Source organism: Apteryx rowi, unplaced genomic scaffold (genome assembly GCF_003343035.1).
Source record: "Apteryx rowi isolate R43461 unplaced genomic scaffold, aptRow1 scaffold_152, whole genome shotgun sequence".
Classification (NCBI taxonomy): Eukaryota; Metazoa; Chordata; class Aves; order Apterygiformes; family Apterygidae; genus Apteryx; species Apteryx rowi.
Genome location: NW_020447775.1, coordinates 247519 through 266442, shown reverse-complemented (window position 1 = coordinate 266442; position 18924 = coordinate 247519). Strand labels below are relative to the sequence as shown.

Below are 18924 nucleotides of genomic sequence, written 5' to 3'. Positions count from 1 at the left end.
TAAAGATAAGATGCTATCCCTGCAGAGAAGGTTACATGCAGCATGTGATATAATTGTTGATACTACTTCTATTCATATCAAAATATAATCTAAAAACCAATAAAGAATTTTTTTTTTTAAGATTGGGCCCAAAGCACTGTAACCCAATCTGATAATCTTCCTTTAACTAAAAAATAAAGGACCTTCTCCTTTTGATGACAACAGCACAGACCTTTCATATGTATGGAGAGGCTGCGCTTTAATATGTGCCATCGTTTTATTTAAAAATAAAAAGATAAATGTAATAAATGGGTAGCTATGGGCCATAGCAAGACCGAGGTTCCCTTACCTTCCTTGAAACTGGGAAAGAATAACACCTGCTTCCAGAATTAGATGAGATGACACCTGGAATACTGTGCCCGGTTTGGGGCTCCCCAGTACAAGATCTACACTGACATACTGGGAAGAGTCCAGCGGAGAGCCACTGGGATGGTTATAGGGCTGAAGCACATGATATGCAAGGAGAAGCTGAGGGAGCTGGGGTTATTCTGCCTTAAAAAATGAAGAGCAGGAGGAGAATTTATTCCTGTCTTCAACTACTTTAAGATAGAGTATAGAGAAAATGGAGCCAGACCTTTCTGAAAGGTGCGCAGGGACAGGGCGAGAGATAACAGACACAAGTTGCAACAAGGGAAATTCCAATGGATTGAAGGAATATTTTTGTTATCATGAAGGTGGTCAAATATTGGAAAAGGGTGCCCAGAGATTCTCCATCCTTGGAGATACCCAGAACTTGACTGGGCATGGCCCAGAGCAGCATTATCTAGTTGACCATGCTTTGAGCAAGGCATTGGACCAGATGATAGCCAGAGATCATTTACAAACTGTGTTATTCAGTGATGCCAAGACATTCACCTTTCAGCAGCCAGCACAGGACTCTTCTTGAAGACCAAACTTACATACATACACTTTAGGACCTGGCAGACAAGTGAAATCCCTCCCAGGCTATGCTGTTAAACTGTTGTTGGAAGACCAAAAATTTTAGCCCAATATGAAGTCTCTGTAATTTCTGCTACCTGAGGTGCTTATTAATTAGGAAGTGAAACTTAGTAATGAAATTAAAGCTGATGAGTGAGGACTTGGTAATCCAGCCTATTAAAAAGGCAAAACCCTTGATTGTATAAAACTTGCAGTTGGTGTAAGGGGAAAGACTGCCTGTAAATCTCTTTTCCCCTTCTTCCTGGGAACTGCTGCAGGCCAACACCATTTAGCTTGCTGGAGCAGTTTCACAGGAGCAACCTACCATACTCATGTGTCTAATCTCATGTTGTCAGAGAAGAAGAAAACTCTCTCCCTTGCAAATGAATTAACAGTGCTGGCACTAGATAGTGGAGCACAGCACGTGCTGGCTGCTGGAGCATTTGCCCAGTTTCTTRGGTAGGTTATACCAGCTTATAGGCTGTTTGGGCTAAACAAAGTATTTGCTAAGCCATGATTTTAAAGCTCTTGGTGAATGTGTGACTATTCCAGATAGACTAGACTACTGCTTTGGGGTCGTCTTAGTACTTTCCTCCTCTTTGTCAAAGAGGATCTGACTACTACTTGCAGAGAAACTTCTGTCTCCTGACACCTAAGGAAGAAGGCCTGGCACCCTGAGATCCTACTGTCCCCCTGTGCTATAGAGACTCCCGTCAAACTAAAAGCRATACCTTAGGGTGTCAGTCTAAACACAGCATTCCCGATTTCACCATCGCTTACATCGTGTTTGGTTTCAGAGCATAGTGTTGGGAGACTAACAAGACAAGCAGATTGGTTTTCATTGTGTTTGGTCACTGTTGTCTTTGGGAGGCTGTGCAATCATCAGCTCTTCCTGATATGGAGAGATGGGCCATTTGAGCAACATAATAGAAATATTAAGAAGATTTGGGAAGGAAAGGCAGTGGGGAARCAAAAAGATCCCATCACATACATTACTGTGTGATTCCCAGTCATCATGAAGAGAGGCAGCATCTGTAACACTGGGGAAATGGGAAAATCTCATCTGAGCAGAAGAGAAAATGTAGTTAACTTGGTGGCTGCCCTAAAACTTGTTGCTCTGTGCCTTTGAGAGTTGTGTTGGAGACAGGCTTTAAATGATATCTGTAGTAGGAGAATCAGGAACTGATTCCTGATCTTTAGAGGCTTTGCTTAGTGCTGGGTGATGGGAGCTGGAGCTAGTGGGGCAAAAGCCAAGTACAGCTCCACTGGGGATGGAGCTGCAAATTGGGACCTCTTTTCTTCTGTTATATATTTATCTAGCATCAGGAGAGCAATGCTTAGCTTTGAGGTAGGCTTCACCGCAACTGCGTATTTCCTCTTCTCTAGTCCTTTAATGGGAAATTTAGTTTTCCTTGGGGTTGGAAATCGGCAGAGGTGCACAGACAGAAAGGTGTCACCCTACCTTCCTTCTCACCAGATCACCTGTGGGGTTATTGCTGCTTTAACTTATGGAGAGCTGTGCAGCAGGTGCCTCTCCAGTGCACCTCCCCTAAGTTGTGTCCCACCATTTGGCAAGTACTGTGGGAAAGCATCTCTCTGTACAATCTTTTTTGTGGGGTTTTACATGAATGCTTTGCTTTGGGACTGTTGTTTCTCCATGCATAAATCTTTGTTATATCAGCAGCCTGCAGCCCCAGTGAACCACAGCAAAACTCATTTTTATTCTTCTCCTTATTTATCACCATAGTGAGAGAATTCATTTGATAAGGAGCTGTGAGAGTTTCCAGCAGGGGCAGTGGGGTCTTGGGTGCTTTGCGGATGCTGTGAGCCTCCAGCGGGCTTGTGCTTCTCCCGTTTAACTTTGAACGGGATTAGTCAGGCCTGCTCCGGCCCCCCGACTGGCCGTCGTGCCCTTTGGGATGATGCTGAGGATGGAACTGCCAGTGAACTTTTGCTGGAAGGTGCTGTGGGAATAGAGGAGCAGCTTGTGCACGCGTCCATGCGCACGCGTCAGCTTGATGGCTCAGAAGACGTGATGGAGTGTGCGGGCTGTGCTTTGCAGCCAGGGCAATCTCAAGCCTTGGGTTTTGCCTTCTGACATGTTCATTTGGGTTCAGGAAGGGTTCTTCTTCTTTACAGGGAGATATTAAATGTGCCGATGTATAAGCACCTGTAGCTTTTACCCAGAGGTGAATTTTAAGCCTCCACCTTGAGCTTGACCTCACCTAATTTACCTTTGTGATAAAAGATACAGTGCCCATCTCTGCAGTGCATGTGCAGTGGGATTACTAATGCATGTCAGTTGTCTGTGATAACGATGAATCAATGAATGCAAATTGGCATAAAACTAGAGGTTTTATTTAAAAATGAAAATATTTTTCTATGGAGCAAAGACATAATCATGCTTGTCTAGATTTTGACTTTGTGAACAGTGTATGCTAAGTTCGGTCCACTGCGTGACTTCCAAAATCTGCAGTATATGAAACGAGTCCTGCAAATGGTAGCTTTAGTACACAGCCTTCTAGAGAAGGACTGGTCCGGGTGGGGACTGGGAGAGGGAACCTCTGGAAAAATGCATGATCCTGTGTAATGAAAGATTTTGACGTGGTACATTACCATTCCTAAGAAGGCTTTTTTTCTGAGGCTTCCTAAATTTTGAGTGGTTGACCTGTTTCTCTAGAACAAACTGAAAAAGCCCAGAAATGCTACCATAGTCTGGACACCAGCGAGTGGGAAGAAGGAAGAAAAAATTTTCTCGAGAGCACAGGAGAAATGGGCTTCCTAATTTTACTCTGCTTCCCGGCCATCCTCGCAGTTGCAGGCCTGGAGGCCGTCAGCCCCGAGAGGACGGGGGAGAGGCCTCGCGGGCAGGCGTGGGAGCTGCGAGAGGAAGGGGGGTGCTCGGAGGGTGGTTTTGGAGTTGCCCAGTCCCATGCTGAGCTATGGGAAGGATTTGCGTGTGCTCTCTGTGGTCGGAGTCTTTGAAGACTTTAGCCACTAAGCCCTCTCATCCCTGCGGGATGCATGAGATGTAGCTTTTTGCAGGTTAGTGGCTTATCCAGCTATGAGTGGATTTTTGTGGAAAGGACAAAGTACGTGCGCCCAATACGGAGCTACGCCTTGTTTCAGGTCCCTGCTCCAGGCACTGGGGTGGGAGAGAATTTGAAATCAAGTTGCCAGAGATCTAATATGGACAAAATAATATACTTTGCCCCGCTTCATTCTTAGAAATAATTGAACTACGTTTTCTGAACCTTTTTCAAAGGCTTTTATCCTTTAGACAGAAATAAACTTGAAATATATAAGCCTAAACAATTAAGGTTTGGCAAAATTATAAACTAATGACATAGGGGTGCTGTGACAGGAAGTGCAATCACTGTCGCTAAAGGGCACGAGTCCTTACTTTATTTTGGAAGTTGCCTAACTTAATCCAGGCTATGCCAGTGAATTCTACAGGGAGACGATAATGTTCATGTTTGCCTTTTGGATAACCCGTGCTTTGAGGATGAGCAAAAAAGGACCCCACAGCTAAATGAAATAGGGCAAAGGGTCCATGCATCTTTGCAAACAGAGATTTACTTTGCCCTGTTGCAGTTAAGACTATGCAGCTGTCCAAAATCCCCTTATAAGCTAGCTGCACCAAGGGTGGTTTGCAAAGTGATGTGAAAGGCCAGTGCTGGATGGTCATGACCTGGGAATCGGCTTGGATCACCAGCATGAGCGAGCTCGGCGTTCAAACCTGGGCAGGAATACGATCCAGTATTAGTGTCAGGCAAGCGTGAAGATACTAGTGATGAAGAGTTGAAAATAAACTTTAATTTAAGTCTCCTGCAGCCAAATGCAATGAGTTCTGCAGATGGTGCAATTGTCCTAGTGGAAAATAATATTTTCCCTTTCTCAGTCTTTTGCCCTGAGCTCTGTCGCACAAACCCAGAGGCTCAAAAGTTTTCTTTTGACTTGTCAGGCAGCAAAGGAGCTCTGATAAGGCTTTCTAGCTGTTAAACCTGTACAGGTTTGCAGGCTTGTGGCTGAAGCTAAACAGTAGCTGTTTTTCCTTGGGGAATGGTGTTCCAGCGAAGGCGGCGTTGCTCAGTACTCCGGCCTTGCAGGCTGCCAAGCGTATGGAGTTTTTGCTGTAGGGAGCAGGGCCTTGGCTGGAGCCAAGAAAGTTTCCAAAATTACTCTCTCCCCTTCGCCCCTCTTTGCAGACCTCCATCRGTGCAGCGCACGGACAGGGCTTGCTCTAAAGTCCGTGCAGCCCCTGTGTCGACTCTGCCGCAGCCCCGCGCGGCGTCGGCAGCTGGCCCGCGTGTGTTTTGAGAGATAGGTAAGGACAGGCTAATTATAGCTGCCTTCCTCCCTGACCTCTGCGGCTCTACAAAGCTGCCAATGCCCTGCAGCCACTCCAGATTTCAAGTGGCCTCATTTTYGCCCTATCTTAACAAAATGCAGAGGATGTGATTTTTTTCAGAAGTGTTCAGCGTTGCCTACGGTTGTTGCTGCTAACGTCAATCAGAGCTGAGGGCTTTTGAGAATCCTGAAATCCCTGTGTAAAAAGCAGCTTTCCTGCTCCTTAGAGCTTTTGACTGTTGGGCTTTAGGTAGCTCCTTGGCTTGAGAGGAGAAAAGGCTACAGACCAACTTTTGGTTTTAGGGCAAATCAGTCCCTTTCATTTGGTCCCCAGGACTAATTTGTTTACCTACCTTAAATGGCTTTTAAAGCTAACTTAGTATACGGGCTGTTGGGTGTGCCTTTGACTTCCCCCAGGATCTCCCTCGAAAAGGAGCATTGACTTCGTGGTTTATAGAGCAGTAAATCTCTTCTAGCAACGGGAAGTCTAAGCTATGCATTTCAGTGACAGGTAATTGTAGAAGTCTGATACAAAAATAAAGAAAACCTCGCTTGGGAGGAGTCCTCAAGCGCTGCTGTCCAGCAGAGCCCCGGCCTTAGGAGGGGACGGATCTTTGCAGGGTTTTACGCTCTTCTGCTGAAGTCAGAGACAGAAATGAGCCACCCGTGTGCCCGGATGCGGTGGGGTGCCCGGGCTGCTGCGTGTCGCGTGCCCGCTCTTGCGTTGTACCTCCCCTTTCTGCATGATCTGCTGAACGTAGCTATTGCGCATCCTGCATAAGCTCAAATAGATTTTGATGTTTCTTGGTTTTGTTTTTTCCCTGCCCCTTCTTCTCTTGACAGTTTTTTATCATGCTGTTAATTATATTTCTGTTGGAGCTCACCGTTGTGATCCTTTTCTTCGTCTACACTGACAAGGTAAGTCAGATTCTTCGCTTTTCTTTTCCTCTCAGCAAATTTTTATGCCCCTTTCCCCTGTAAATAAATCATGAAGCCCTGGGCTTGGTATGCGCGTCAGGCGCCTGCCTGCCTGCCTTGAGATGCCCCYTCGGAAGGAGGCTCTGTGAATGCACAAGCAGCCCCGCAGGACCAGGCTCTCGCGCTCCCTCCTGTGCAAAGCTCAAGGTCACAGAGCATATGCCGTTTAAAAACAAAGCAAAACAAAACCCGCAAGCCTCACCTGGAGTACCTAGACAGAGACGCCATCAGACGTGAATCGGATTTGTTATAAATACAATTTAGGAGCCATGTCAATGTCGTGACAAAGGAGGTGTCATGAGTTGGGTATAAAGGGAAAGGCGCACGAGTCATTATCTTGCAAAGTTGCTCCTTGCAGCACATGTGCACTTAAATTGCAGTGAAAACCCCAGGTAAGTGTATAGAAGTGTAATAAACACAGCTTTTGTTTGTGGTTTCAAATTTGACTTACATTTCACCTTTGTTCCTGTGCTTAACTGTTATTTCTGTTGTAAGGGCAAGATTGCCTGTCTGAGTTATCCCTCTCGTTAAAGAATTATTCTAGAAAATTTTTATGTGAATAAACCCAAAACCAAGACCACAACTGTGCATAATCTGTCTATTCAGTCCTAAGTCTTCTAACAATGTCTCTTACAACTGGTGTCTAAGAGAATTTGAGAACTACAGGGCAAGTGGTGCAATTATGCCAGGAATTAAGTCATCAGCTACATGTCCAATAAATACAGAGTGGAAAGACATTTATAGCAAAACCCACTGAGGCTTAGTGGTAGACCGGGTTTTACTCAGTATTTTAGCAATAGCCTGGATGAGGAGCAAATAATAAAGTGGCAACCTTATTTTTTAGAAAGACTCTAAAGTGTTCAGTTAATGAACAGTGTGAGTGATTGTCAAGGGCGCTTCTGAAGGCCTGAAGAGAACGAGGTTACCAGACCCGTGCTGAGCGGGAGCTCAGAACGAACTCGCAAGGTAATTAAAGTAGAAGGGGCAATTTAAAATTACACGTTTGTGTTATTGGATTCTGATTTACTCTTAACCCCTTGGGAGAAAGATCTCCACGTCATAGATGACAGCTTCATAAAGGCGTCTGCTTAATATGCAATGGGGCTCCAGAAACCAAATACAACACTTGGTATATATTTAGGAAGGTAATCAGAAAATATTATCTTGTCATTGTTTAAATTGATAGACTATCTTCCTTGTGAATTCAGTATTGAGTTTTGGTTGCTTCCTTTCAGCAAAGGGTAACAGAAGCGATGGGAAGCACTAGAAAGGCAGGAGTAAACGCACATGAAGAGGGATTATGGTGACTAGCTCGATTCAGTTTGGGAAAGGAAAGAGACCCTCTGCTTAAGAGATCTTAGGCGAAATGATAGCAGTGTCTAAAACAATGAATGAGATAGTGCAGTCACGGACACAGAATAAATACTTGAAAATTCAAAGGCGCGTGTTTAGAAGAGTAGTAGTACTTTTTACACTCTACATTGCCATCTTGTAGACTTCCCTGCTGTTGGTGGTTGTTGAGACTGGTAGGTCGATAAACGTGTGGGTGTGGGGGAAAGACAAGAGATGAAATATTTATATCCATAAAGCAATCAGGGCTGTTATGCTGACGAATGCATCAAAAAAAGCATTGGTCCTTATTCTTCAGAGGTAAAAATAGTTAACAAATGTCAGGAAGGATTCCCTCTTTCCTTAAGCTTGTTGATTTGCAGAAATTTTTAGCTATGTTATTAATAAGGATGTTCAGAAATTTAACCTTCATCTGAGTAACCTAATGGAGTTTGACGCAGGAGCCTCTCTACAGCTGTCTGTAAGATCAAAACTCATTGTAAAATACAGACCCTGGTTGAAATGTAGGTTTACTGGGTTCAGGAATTGCTGTGGTCCGTGTATGGCAGATGATGAAACGTGAGCCTCGGTGTTCCTGCATGACTTTCAATCCATGGTCTTACAGCAAGGAGATCAGTGGCTTGTGTCCACGTTACGCTTGCAGTCCTGCCTTTACCCCAATTTATTACAGATTAAATAAAACAGTAGCAGCCTAAAACTAGTACTTACAGCATGTGAGACAGAATTTGTGTCCCAGCTTTTCTGATCTGAAGAACAGTATTGTCCTACCTACTGGCACTGGGGACGTAGCTAACCCAGACAAGTCTGGGTCTAACCACCACAGTAATTTAATTAAGGCAATTCCTTGGAATATCAGTGAAGAAACAATGTACGCTAACACCTACACATCAGAGGAGAGTAGCATTAGCCTTGCATGCCTTCATCAAAAGCAAAAAGGACTCTGCAGCTTAAGACTTTGCAAACTCCTGTGTCATATATACATTTGGAGATCAGCAAGTTTTTTGAGTACTGGGTGGCCTTTGGTTAATTATGATTAGGAGCATATGTGCATGTAAACTTCTTCCCACGGTAAAATGGGGGCTAATCATTATTTTCCATTTCTGGCTTTAGAAGAGGTTGAAAAATAATGGATTCCCCCGCAGTTTTTGTATACATCTACTTTGTCAAGCAGAAGGCCTTAGGCGGAATCCATCTCTGCTTCCCGTGGAAACAGGGCAGCGCTGTGACCCTCTCGAGGTGGAGAGGCAGAAGCTGAGAGGCGCATGGACACGCTGCGTTGGGTCCTGAGCCGTGAGGAGCAGTCTCTCTGCGTCCGTTGCTGGGACGCTTGCTTTAGCAGGGTGTTAATTGTTAAAAAGAATCAAGACAGAAAATCTTTATAGTCATTCACAGGGTTTTGGCACAGGCTAAATTTACTACTAAATTTATGCCCTCTTTGAAGCAGTCCAAGTGCCAGAGATGTAGGTTAGAGTCCTGTGAAGGGCCACCTACCCATGGCCTGAATTTGTTCTTTGCTCTTTAATATGCATTATTTTGATTCTATTGATTCAGAGCAGCATCTGAGGGTCTATATGTATTTTTAAGAGATCCATGGAGTACTGATAGGGTTAACTTTAATTTTTATTGTGACAAAAAGAAAGCAGCAGGCCGCTGTGCTGAGAGAGGCTCAGATTTTTGAGTGCTCAGTACTCCTAATACTTCTCAACACTAGATTGGACCCTGTTAGAATGTAAATTATGCTAATAAAATGCATAGTCTTGTACCAGTTCTAACTTGCACAATCCCTCTGGTTTTAGCATCTGTATTTATTTTTACTGTGATGGTTCTCCTGGAGGCACAGAAAAAAAAAAGGTCCATATTTACTTTTTTGCAGCTGTAATACATTATTTTTTCAGTAGGTTTGTTTGTTCAGATGTCTGCATTTTTTCTGATTTATAGGCAGAGCTATGGTGCTGCTATTTAATGCCCAGAAATGGAAGAACATAACTAAACCAGAATGTGCTTTTTTTTCTTTTTTTTCTTTTCCTTTTTGAAATGTCAAGCCGAATAGTGCAAGCCAGTTTAAGGAACAAAAGCACCAAAGGATCACTGACTATGATATTTGATTATGGGAGCAGTTACTGCCATTGGCAATTCCAAGTTAAGACCAGAATTTTCAGTAAAGATTAGGCAATTAGCTCCCTTGGGGTCCCTGTGAAAATTACAGCCTAAATTCCATGCTCGGCTAGCTGTGTTGAAAATGGCCCACAGACGAGGTTTGAAAAATAATGGCTAGCTCTGGTTTTTCATGAGATGTGTGAAAAAGCTCTGATTTTCTCTGTGTCCCGGTAAATCTTAACAAGTTCATCTATACTTTTGATTGGTATTTGATAGAAATATGGTCTGCAGATGATGCATTTCTTGCTTTGTTTCTCAAAGCACTTAACAAAAGATTGTCATTCCTTATTGCTATTTTGCCCGGTCCCGTACAGATTGTAGGCACCAGGCCAGAATGTGTTGGGTATGATTTCAAACCTAGCTCAGTCTCGGCCTCTTTCACATCTGGCTTCAAAGGCAGCGGGGCCAAACTGGAGCTCTTGTACCCCGATGAGCAGCTCACAGAAACGAGTTAGCTCTGCTGAGCTGCTCGCCGGGCTGAGGAAGGGGCTCGTAATCAGGCTGAGGGCTTTCACCACACGGCACGCTCAGTCCCAGCCTGCTGCAGAGGCTCCGTTGCAGATTTTTCGAAAGTGGAGAAGCGGAGGCTGAAGTAAAGGGCTGAAGATCATCCCAGCTGCCCAAGCTGTGGTGGGAAAGTCCTACAAAACTGGCTGGGCAGATGGGCACTGCGCCGTTCTTCAGACAGATGTCCTGCCTTTTCTACCAGTGTTTGTCATCAGGATTTGGCTTAGCCTACACCCTGACGCTGGCGTACATCTTCTCAGTGTTGAAACTTGTGAGTGATGGTGGAAATTTGGGTCCTCGTCATCTGCTYGTGCCCCAGCGAGCATAGCTGTTGCTGCTGCGATGCAAGGCTGGGACAATTTCGGAACAGTGTCGGTGTGGGAAATCCCTGCACCGGTCAGTGTGGGGAAGGCTCTTGGGGAGCAAGGCCGTCTTTAACCCTTAGTGGTTCTTCTGCCTGGCTGTGCTGCATTAATGTAACATGCTTCGGAGGGTGCAAATTCTGATATGTGCGTGAAGTGGCTTCTGAGCAGCCTGCGTGGTCTCCCACACTTCATTTCTCTGTTAGAGCTCCATTTGTTTTGCATTTAAAAGAGCTCTCCACACACTGAACAGTTCCCACCATGTAGCTACCATCCCTCTCTTGGCAGCATTCTGAAATTAGGCTTTTGCATAAGTGCTAACATAGCTAAAAGTCTGGAAAGTAACCACTATAACCAGAGGTAACATTTTGGGCTGATGTGGAGGAATCTATAGATTATCTCCTGGATTGCAACTCCCTGCAGTTATTGCTCCACGAGGGTGCTGCACTAGTCCCGGTCAAGCATTTTATTTCTCTAATGCAAAATAATGTTAACTAAGTGAGCGGTATAAAATTAGAGAAGACGGTTAGAAATGTCTTTATGGTTTTACTTAGTAATGAACTTAATTTTAACTAGTTTATTAGCATTTCTATACTGGTGTCACACAACAGGGAGTTGCAACAATTTTGTCAAAAGCATTTAATTGTAAGCAATTCATTTTGGCTTTTTTTAGCGAAGCATTTAGGCACAAGCTTAAATCTGTCTCCATTTAACAGATGACTTAAGTGCATGCTTAAATCCATATGATTAACTTAATCATATACCTGCGTCTTATTAAAGTTGATGCATGCCTTTGAGTTCTTTCCTTAAAAGGGAATCTTGCTAAGGAAACGCTGATAATGGTGAACAATTCTGGGGATGATAGAGATGCATCACCTCTTTCCCTCACTAGGGAATTTGGTGAAAATGGATGAATGTTTGCCTTATAGCATCATTGCTAATCTCTTTCTGTTTGTCCTGGACCAGCTCACCATATAGTATCTTGAACTCTGACACATCACTTTAACCTCTTTTTTTTCTTAGGCGGGAGCAGGTGAGGGGGATGGACTTTATTTGCCTGTGTGCCTGAAAAGGCAAACACACGGAAGGAAATCCCTTAGTTTCCCTAATTCATTTGTCAGAGGAGGATTTCATTGAAAGTGCACTTGCAAAATGCTATTAACAGGGTTGCTGAGGGATAGCAAAGTATTGATGAAAAGAATTAAGTGTGTGCTCAGAAATAGGTGTTATTCAGGAACAATAACTGCAGATAAAATGCATTAGGGCTCCCCACTGGGAGTTCTTGATCGATGGTTGATCAAGGTCTAATTGATTCCTTGAATAAAATGTTAGCAGGGGAATGGGTTGGGGGGAAGGAAAAATCAAACTTTCCTAAATAAAACCCCATGCCTTACACAAGTACCTGATGTGAAGATCAGTTAATGCAGAGCCTGTCACCTGGTCGTGCTTCATATCTCCCTATTTTGGCTGAGTCCAGAAATGAAGATGAATTTGGATGTCTCATCCTAGTCAGTATAGGATTTTTGTTCATATGGCAATAAGTACAATATTGTTCATATTGTACCACCACGCAATTCGGAGTAGTGCTTTTTCTCAGGAGAAATCCAGCCCTGACCTCCAACCTGGTTGAGTGAGAAATTAATTCCCAGAGCGGTAACGATGGATCAAACACAGCTGCTACTTCCATTATGCCTGGCTTAGCTCAGCCAGATCTGTCTTTTATTTTCTGACATCACTAAATTCATCTGAGGCTCTCCTGACGAATATTAGGTGATGGATAAGCTAGCCTAAAACAGAAAGAGATGTATCTGGGCTTCCTTCTTTTGCTGGTTTGTAATCCCTAATAAGGAGCTAACTCATAATCTAAGGAGCACATCAGAGTATATTTTTGTTGTGGGAGCACTTTTCCAATCATTTATTTCCCATGCTCATGTCTTAAATTTCAGGTTTTGTAGTAGATAGAATATGAGCGGTGCGGGTCTTCAACTGGCCTCTCCCAAGGAAGACTCTAGATTACAGTAACGGTAGTTATTAAACACACTGCACAAATGCCTAGTTTTTGTCTGGGCATCTTAAAACATCTCACAAATGGTGAGTAAGCAGCTGAACTCCTCGTTTTCTAACAGAGAAGTGAGGTTGAAGGCTATATCCTCAAGGTGTAGTGTCTCCTGGGAAATACTAAACCCTCTCATATCTGAATGAATGTAATGGGACCTTACCCCTACAGAGGAGAAATCTTTACGTTATTCATCTGTGGTCAGATAAGAAGCAATTTCAAAGTCTAGGTGGATGAGGAACTGAATGCGCACTGGTATTCAGTGGCTGCTAGAATTAAGCGAAAGGCGCTGGTTTATATACAGCTCATCAACACTAGTGTTAGGAAGTGATTAACCCCCTACCTTGCATCTGCTTGATTTTGTTCTAACCATGGATACATGTTTCCTACCATTGTATCTGAAAAAGGGAAGAATGACTAAAAGAGAAAAGAATGCTTCAGAAAGCGGATAAAATAATTAAGGCAGCTTTAGACATGTAAATACAAGCAGTATCAAATGCAGAGGAGTGACTGAGGTGGTGTATTGAAACAGACAGCACATTTTTTTTATTCATTTTACAAACATTTTCGATGTGTCACTATGTATTTCAGACAACATTAGAAGTTGACAGTAAACTAAATGTTTAACATTTTTTATGTATCCCAAAAGAGGAGGGAAGATGGCTTTTCATATTCTCAGGCTGCAAGCAGGCCAATAGCATACAGCCCTCACCTTAGACTTGTCAGCTGCAATTGAAAAATGATGTTGTGGGTAGACTGCTTTATTACGTATAATTTGCAGCTGAATTTTTTTCATCTCTTTCCTTTTATTTAACTCAGCAATGATAAACACAGAATGACTCCTAGCTAAAATGAGGGAAGAATGATGTATTGGTCAGCAGCTCTAAGCCATTACTAGCTTTCGGTTCTCATAGGTGGAGTTGTAGCTGAAGTATGTTGGCTTTAAGACCAAAATTTTTATTCAGATGCTTTATATCATCCAAACTCATACTGGGCATCTGCTGTATATCACAGCTCCCCTCATCAGCAGCTCATCTGGAGTATCACTGCGCTGCACCATGCTGCTGTCTTCCCTGCTGATAATTGTGGTTTGAGTCCTTGCTATGAAGTTCGGAGGTAGGAAGGAGGTTCAGCAAGTGTGACAGACACTAGCCCTAGGGAAGATATTTTAAAAGGTTTAGGACTGACATAATCAGAGTAAGAGCAACCAAGTATATCTGTAATCATCTTTAATACAGTCTAATTACCCTTAATCATTTGAGATCTTGGACTCTCTGAATCTTTTTGCAAATGAGCACCAAAATTGGTGATACATGTCAATGGGAAATGGCTGAACTGCGAAACAGAGAAGCGGATTTTGTGTAAAGGGATATATCTTAATAGGAAGCAGGGAGAGGAGTTTGCTTTGGCATTTCTGAATGGGTGCAGTTCCTGCCTGCAAGTTCTCAGTGCCCCTGACGAGCTGGATAATCAGTAGTGTAACTGATTTTTGCTATCGTGTCCTGGCATTACCACTGAATGAGACCTATACAAAGACATTTTTAACCTCGGCACAATTTTAATTCAATTTGCTGTATTGCGATTATTTTGTGTGCCCTCTTCCGTGCCTTTAAATTCCAGGGAATGGGTCCTTCAGAATAAAGTATCCTGGTATAGGTTTGGTTCTTTCCCACTGAAGCTCATTCATCTACTTACTCTCTTCCTACTGCTATGGGATGTCTTCAAGTCTTTGATACAATTTCTTAATGTGTTATTTTTCTGTGGCAGTTTATTGAATTACTAGACAAAAGTATATATTTTGGCTTTTCTTGCCTGCACCATTTTGTACATTACTGCCGTAAGCCAAGGATGCTGTTGCTCTGCCAGACGTTTTTGCCATCGGCCACCTTGTCACTCTGAACGCCAGAACAGCAATACGTATCATCTTGCGCCGCGCTGATGTCTCCTCTATTGATAGTCCTAACCTCAGCACTTAGGAAACCTTTCCAGGGGTCAGCTTGAAGGGCATATTAAAGTGCAAACTGAATTATATGTTACAAATTGGTAAATTAATGTAAATGAAGCAAAAGGAAAAAGATTCAAAAGATCATTGAAGATATTTAAGAAACTAAAAAGCCTTTCTCCGGAGAATAATGAAAGCGGAAAGTCATGAAGCATGAAAGAGGAAAGATTTGATTTGAAAACAGATGTTTGTTAGATTCATCGCATAAGACATTTAGTTTTTCTTTTAAAAATTCAGGACTAAGAGAGTTGCAATAAGACTTGAATTAATCAAAATTGCAGAAGGGATATTTAAAAGCTGAGAAGAGAATCAGCAAGAGAATCAGCACACTCTATACAATGCACACGTACAAGAAAACATCCTGACGATTTCTTTCAGGCCCACCTTTTGCGTGATGAATAGTGAACGCATTGCAGTTGGCACAAAAGCCACTGAATGCATTCAAACAAAGAGAAGCAACRGCTTTTTCAAGGTCAGGCAGGTTGGGGAAAAAAGGAAATTGATTTTCTTTTGGGGGCTGTGAAGAACGCAGGAGGAGAATGTGTTGCAAAGCCTCAAGTGTGTTGAGAGGAGGCTGGTTTTTAGGTAAACATCGGTGGTGTTGCAGCCCTTGCTGCTGCCCCACCTCCAGCGGCCGCTCAATGGTCAGGGGTTTACTTGCGCCATACAGTGTCAGGCGCCAGCACGCAATGAACACACCGGTTAGCACTTTATGGCGAAATCCTGGACCCAGCGCAGTCCGTTGTCTTCCCGGGAGCCAAGCCATTATCCTCAATGTTATATCCTTGGCATCGCGCTCTCCCGCTTTCCCACGTGGTGATCTAAATAGTCCTCTCCTGAGCGCAGGGCTGGGTATTACAGGGGGAGACTGCACTGTGCGGCAGCCGCGTTAGTCRGGCAGTTTTGCTCTCTAGCATGTTAAACTCTTAAGCTTGCAATGCAGCATTTATGGGATGCTGCTGCCTGCTAAGAAGTTGGTTGAATTTTGTCTGTGGACGAATCAAGCACTTCCAAGAGAAATGAAATTAATGAAATCTAACTTCCTATGGATATTTGTTTCCTAATCTCTACCGCAATAACTCGGCTTCCCCACCCACATTCCTAATGACTGCCCTGCTCTCCTGTGCTACAGTACTGGCTCCTCTACCCAGTGTTGCCATTTCTTGTCCAGGTCTTCCAAGATTCCTGGCATGTATGTGCTGAGTGGCCAGATTGCAGAGCAGTCAAAATGTGGATCTGTCATACTCCTATTTCAGCCTTTTTTCTCAGTCTGGGTACTAATTTTGGCTGTCTGTTGTTGCTAGCTACCAGTTTTCTTAAAAAAAAATATGGAATGCAGTCTAACCAAAATCTCTGTGCATCTACCAACCATTTTATCTCAGGTTTTGCTTTATAATTATTTGTTAAGGGCATACAATGGCAAGAAATAACTTTCAAATGAGAAAATGCTCCTGCTGTTGCATGTCATAGGTTTGCAGTGATTAAACAAAAGGAGAACGTGCAAGTTAAAGGTATTTCTCAGTGGTATTTATTGGAGCACGTGGTTTTCCAATTAGGCTTTCACTGCCGTTTACTTAAAGGATGTTTTTCGAATACTTGTGCTTGGTATCAGCTGCTAAGGGGACAGCAGAGAGAGACCTGATCCCACATTGAGCTGGGCTTTTTGAGGGTTTAATAGGTCCATTTTCCCCACACCTGTTTATTACATTTTGTGATTGGGCATGGCTGTATTTTTGTATCCATCCCCTCAGGATCAGCTAGTGACATGTAGGGGAAAATGGAGAATGTGGCTGTCTGCTTCCACAGCATTAGGTCGGGCCCCGCGGCTCCCGTGGAGCTGGGTTCGGGGTTCCCTGGGCTTGGGGTGGCTCCTGGAGAGCTCCTTAGGTGCCGCGGAAATGCCAGCATTGCTGGGCAGCTTTCTGAGCAGGCTAGATCAGGCTCTGAGGTGCAGACTACTCTCCTGCTTGATCTAGGAAATATAAAAAGAGAAATAGGGCCTTCCTCCACCACTTCCAGACCCGTTTTGACCAATGTGAAGCTGGAGAAGCTGCCTGTTTGGAATAAGCCTGTTTGCTGCATGCCTGGAAGAGCCGTAGTCTTCCCCGGGGGGCTGGGATGACTTTGTGGAGAAACTTGTGGCAGGTCCTGCAGTGAATTCACCTGTCTGGTCTCTGCTATCCCCTGTTTGGCAGATAGATGCGAGTAGCCAGGTTTAAAAACAGACCAACGAACCCCTTGCGTGTGCCCTTATGAAACAAGCTCAGTGCACATAAGCAACATGATATTTTAAATCAGTATTATATCTAGTCTGATTATATGGAACTCAGAAGGATGCCAGGCAGAGTTATGGGCCTGTAAGGGTCACTTGGTAAGTCCTTATCTGTGCCACATCTTTTGTGTTTAAAGTTCATTAAATTCAAGGATTTCAGGTCTCATTTGTTCTGAAGATTTTTCCATGTGAACCTTTCCAGATGAGACAAATTTATCAGAGAAGGGTTAAGGAGTCCTGCTCCATGTAGATCTTTGTGGGGATTTAGAAACAGGTGATAAGGGTGTAAAATGCTCTGCCTTAAGCTTGATTCTTTGGTCACATGATAAATTATTATTCTCCTTTTTGCAGTTTCTGATGTCTGGAAGCTTGGGCTTCCCAGGGAAGCGGGCATTGAGATAGCCCCCTGCCAGTGCTGACTTGCAGATCACTTCACCTTCTGTCCTTGGAACACTCATCCAGCGGGGATTTTAGGTCACACATGGACAACCTGTGTTCTGATTGAACACATTTAAGTGGAGTTAAGTAGGCAAGAATTTGACACTTGTTAGCGAGATTGTACTTCGGCAACTTCTAGGTGCTCTTTTAAGTGGTGATGGGGTGGGTATCTGATAAGGAAAGAAATCAGTGCTAAAGAAGAATGAGGATGAAGAGATAGTTAACTACATCCTGCGTAATAAAAAGCATTTTTTTAAGTTGAAAGTAATTTGGGTATCTCATCCTTGCTGGCCCACTTTGGGAGAACTTAGAGAGCCCTTTGGAGTGGGGTTGTGCATGGAGGGGTAAGATGCAGAAGAAAGATGCCATCATATTAATAAGCCTGTAGGTTTGGATCATTTCCTTTGATCTGTGAGGGACTAACACCTCACCTGGTCCTCCATTTCAGATTGAAATGGAAGAACAAAGCAAAACAAGTCTTTTATCTCAGCAGATGTATAAAAGCGAGTGGGGAATGAAAGGTGAATTGCATTTTATAATGTAGGTCCTAGGTATTTTATAATAGATTGGTCTTTCACCTTCAGTCTTAAAAATCCAGGAAGAGGGCAGGTAATGTTCCTTACTCTTTGGATGTGCCATGATGTGCCCGTCTCTGTAAAATTCAGAGGGTAGAGAAGAATTCTTTCTCCTACATATGCCAAGGGCAATATGATTTGCCTCCATACTTCAGACGAACCTCCTGAGAAAGCATTTTCGAACAAAACTGTACAGGTGCAGAATCAGCCAGATGGGGCAAAGCGGCCTCATGCGGTACGATCCCCGACTCCGGCCGGCTGGCAGAGGCCGGGGGCTAAGCAAAAGTTAAAGCGACTGCTTTTTCTCGAGGAGCGCAGGCTGCCTCCCCGTCACCTTCCCCCATCATACCTGGACCAAAGACTGGAGTTGGCAGACGCAGGAGTGGAGCGAGGGTCCATGCTCTTTGCTTTGCCAAAGATGAATATGGTCAGTCCCTGTGCTGGGAGCTTTGCTCCCAGTTCTCATCATCTTCACAAAATACAAAATTGTGGCGGAAATGGCTGCAGCATTTGTTCACTTGCTGTCCCTCTCGCCTAATGAACGTGGACTGACGGCACAAGTAATTTAATGCGATTAAAAGCTAGCTCCCAGTGAAAGGAGTGACGAGGGAGATCCTTTACTCGTTTCCCATTAGTCCTGAGCAGGCTTGCCCATGAATCCTGTAACCTTGGCAGCAAGAGACCCTCCTTTTGCTTTGCTATCTGCAAGAAAATGAATTACACAAGCATAGAAATTCATGAACGATGAATATTGCAATTAATTTTGTTAAAGTCTCTCAATATATTTAGTTTGTGAAGAGGAGGGAAGGAGAAGCTTATCACCAGTTATGAGTCTGAGACCACAAATCTTGCTTAGCTTTCACTTTGAGATAAAAATGGATCTATAAGGAATCCAAAACCCCTTTGTTTATTTTATATAT

General features: G+C 43.6%; 1 protein-coding gene across 7 annotated transcripts in view; it reads left to right on the top strand.

The window, feature by feature from the left end:
- The window catches only part of TSPAN4 (tetraspanin 4), a 282853-nt gene that overhangs the window by 226429 nt on the left and 37500 nt on the right, over nucleotides 1–18924 (top strand). For all 7 annotated transcript variants that reach the window (XR_003252375.1, XM_026059072.1, XM_026059074.1 and 4 more), the window contains one exon: nucleotides 6151–6225. Coding sequence is in view for 6 of the 7 variants with exons in the window: in XM_026059072.1 (XP_025914857.1) it covers nucleotides 6151–6225 (75 nt within the window). In the remaining variant the exon portion in view is untranslated. The remainder of the gene's footprint in view (nucleotides 1–6150; nucleotides 6226–18924) is intronic.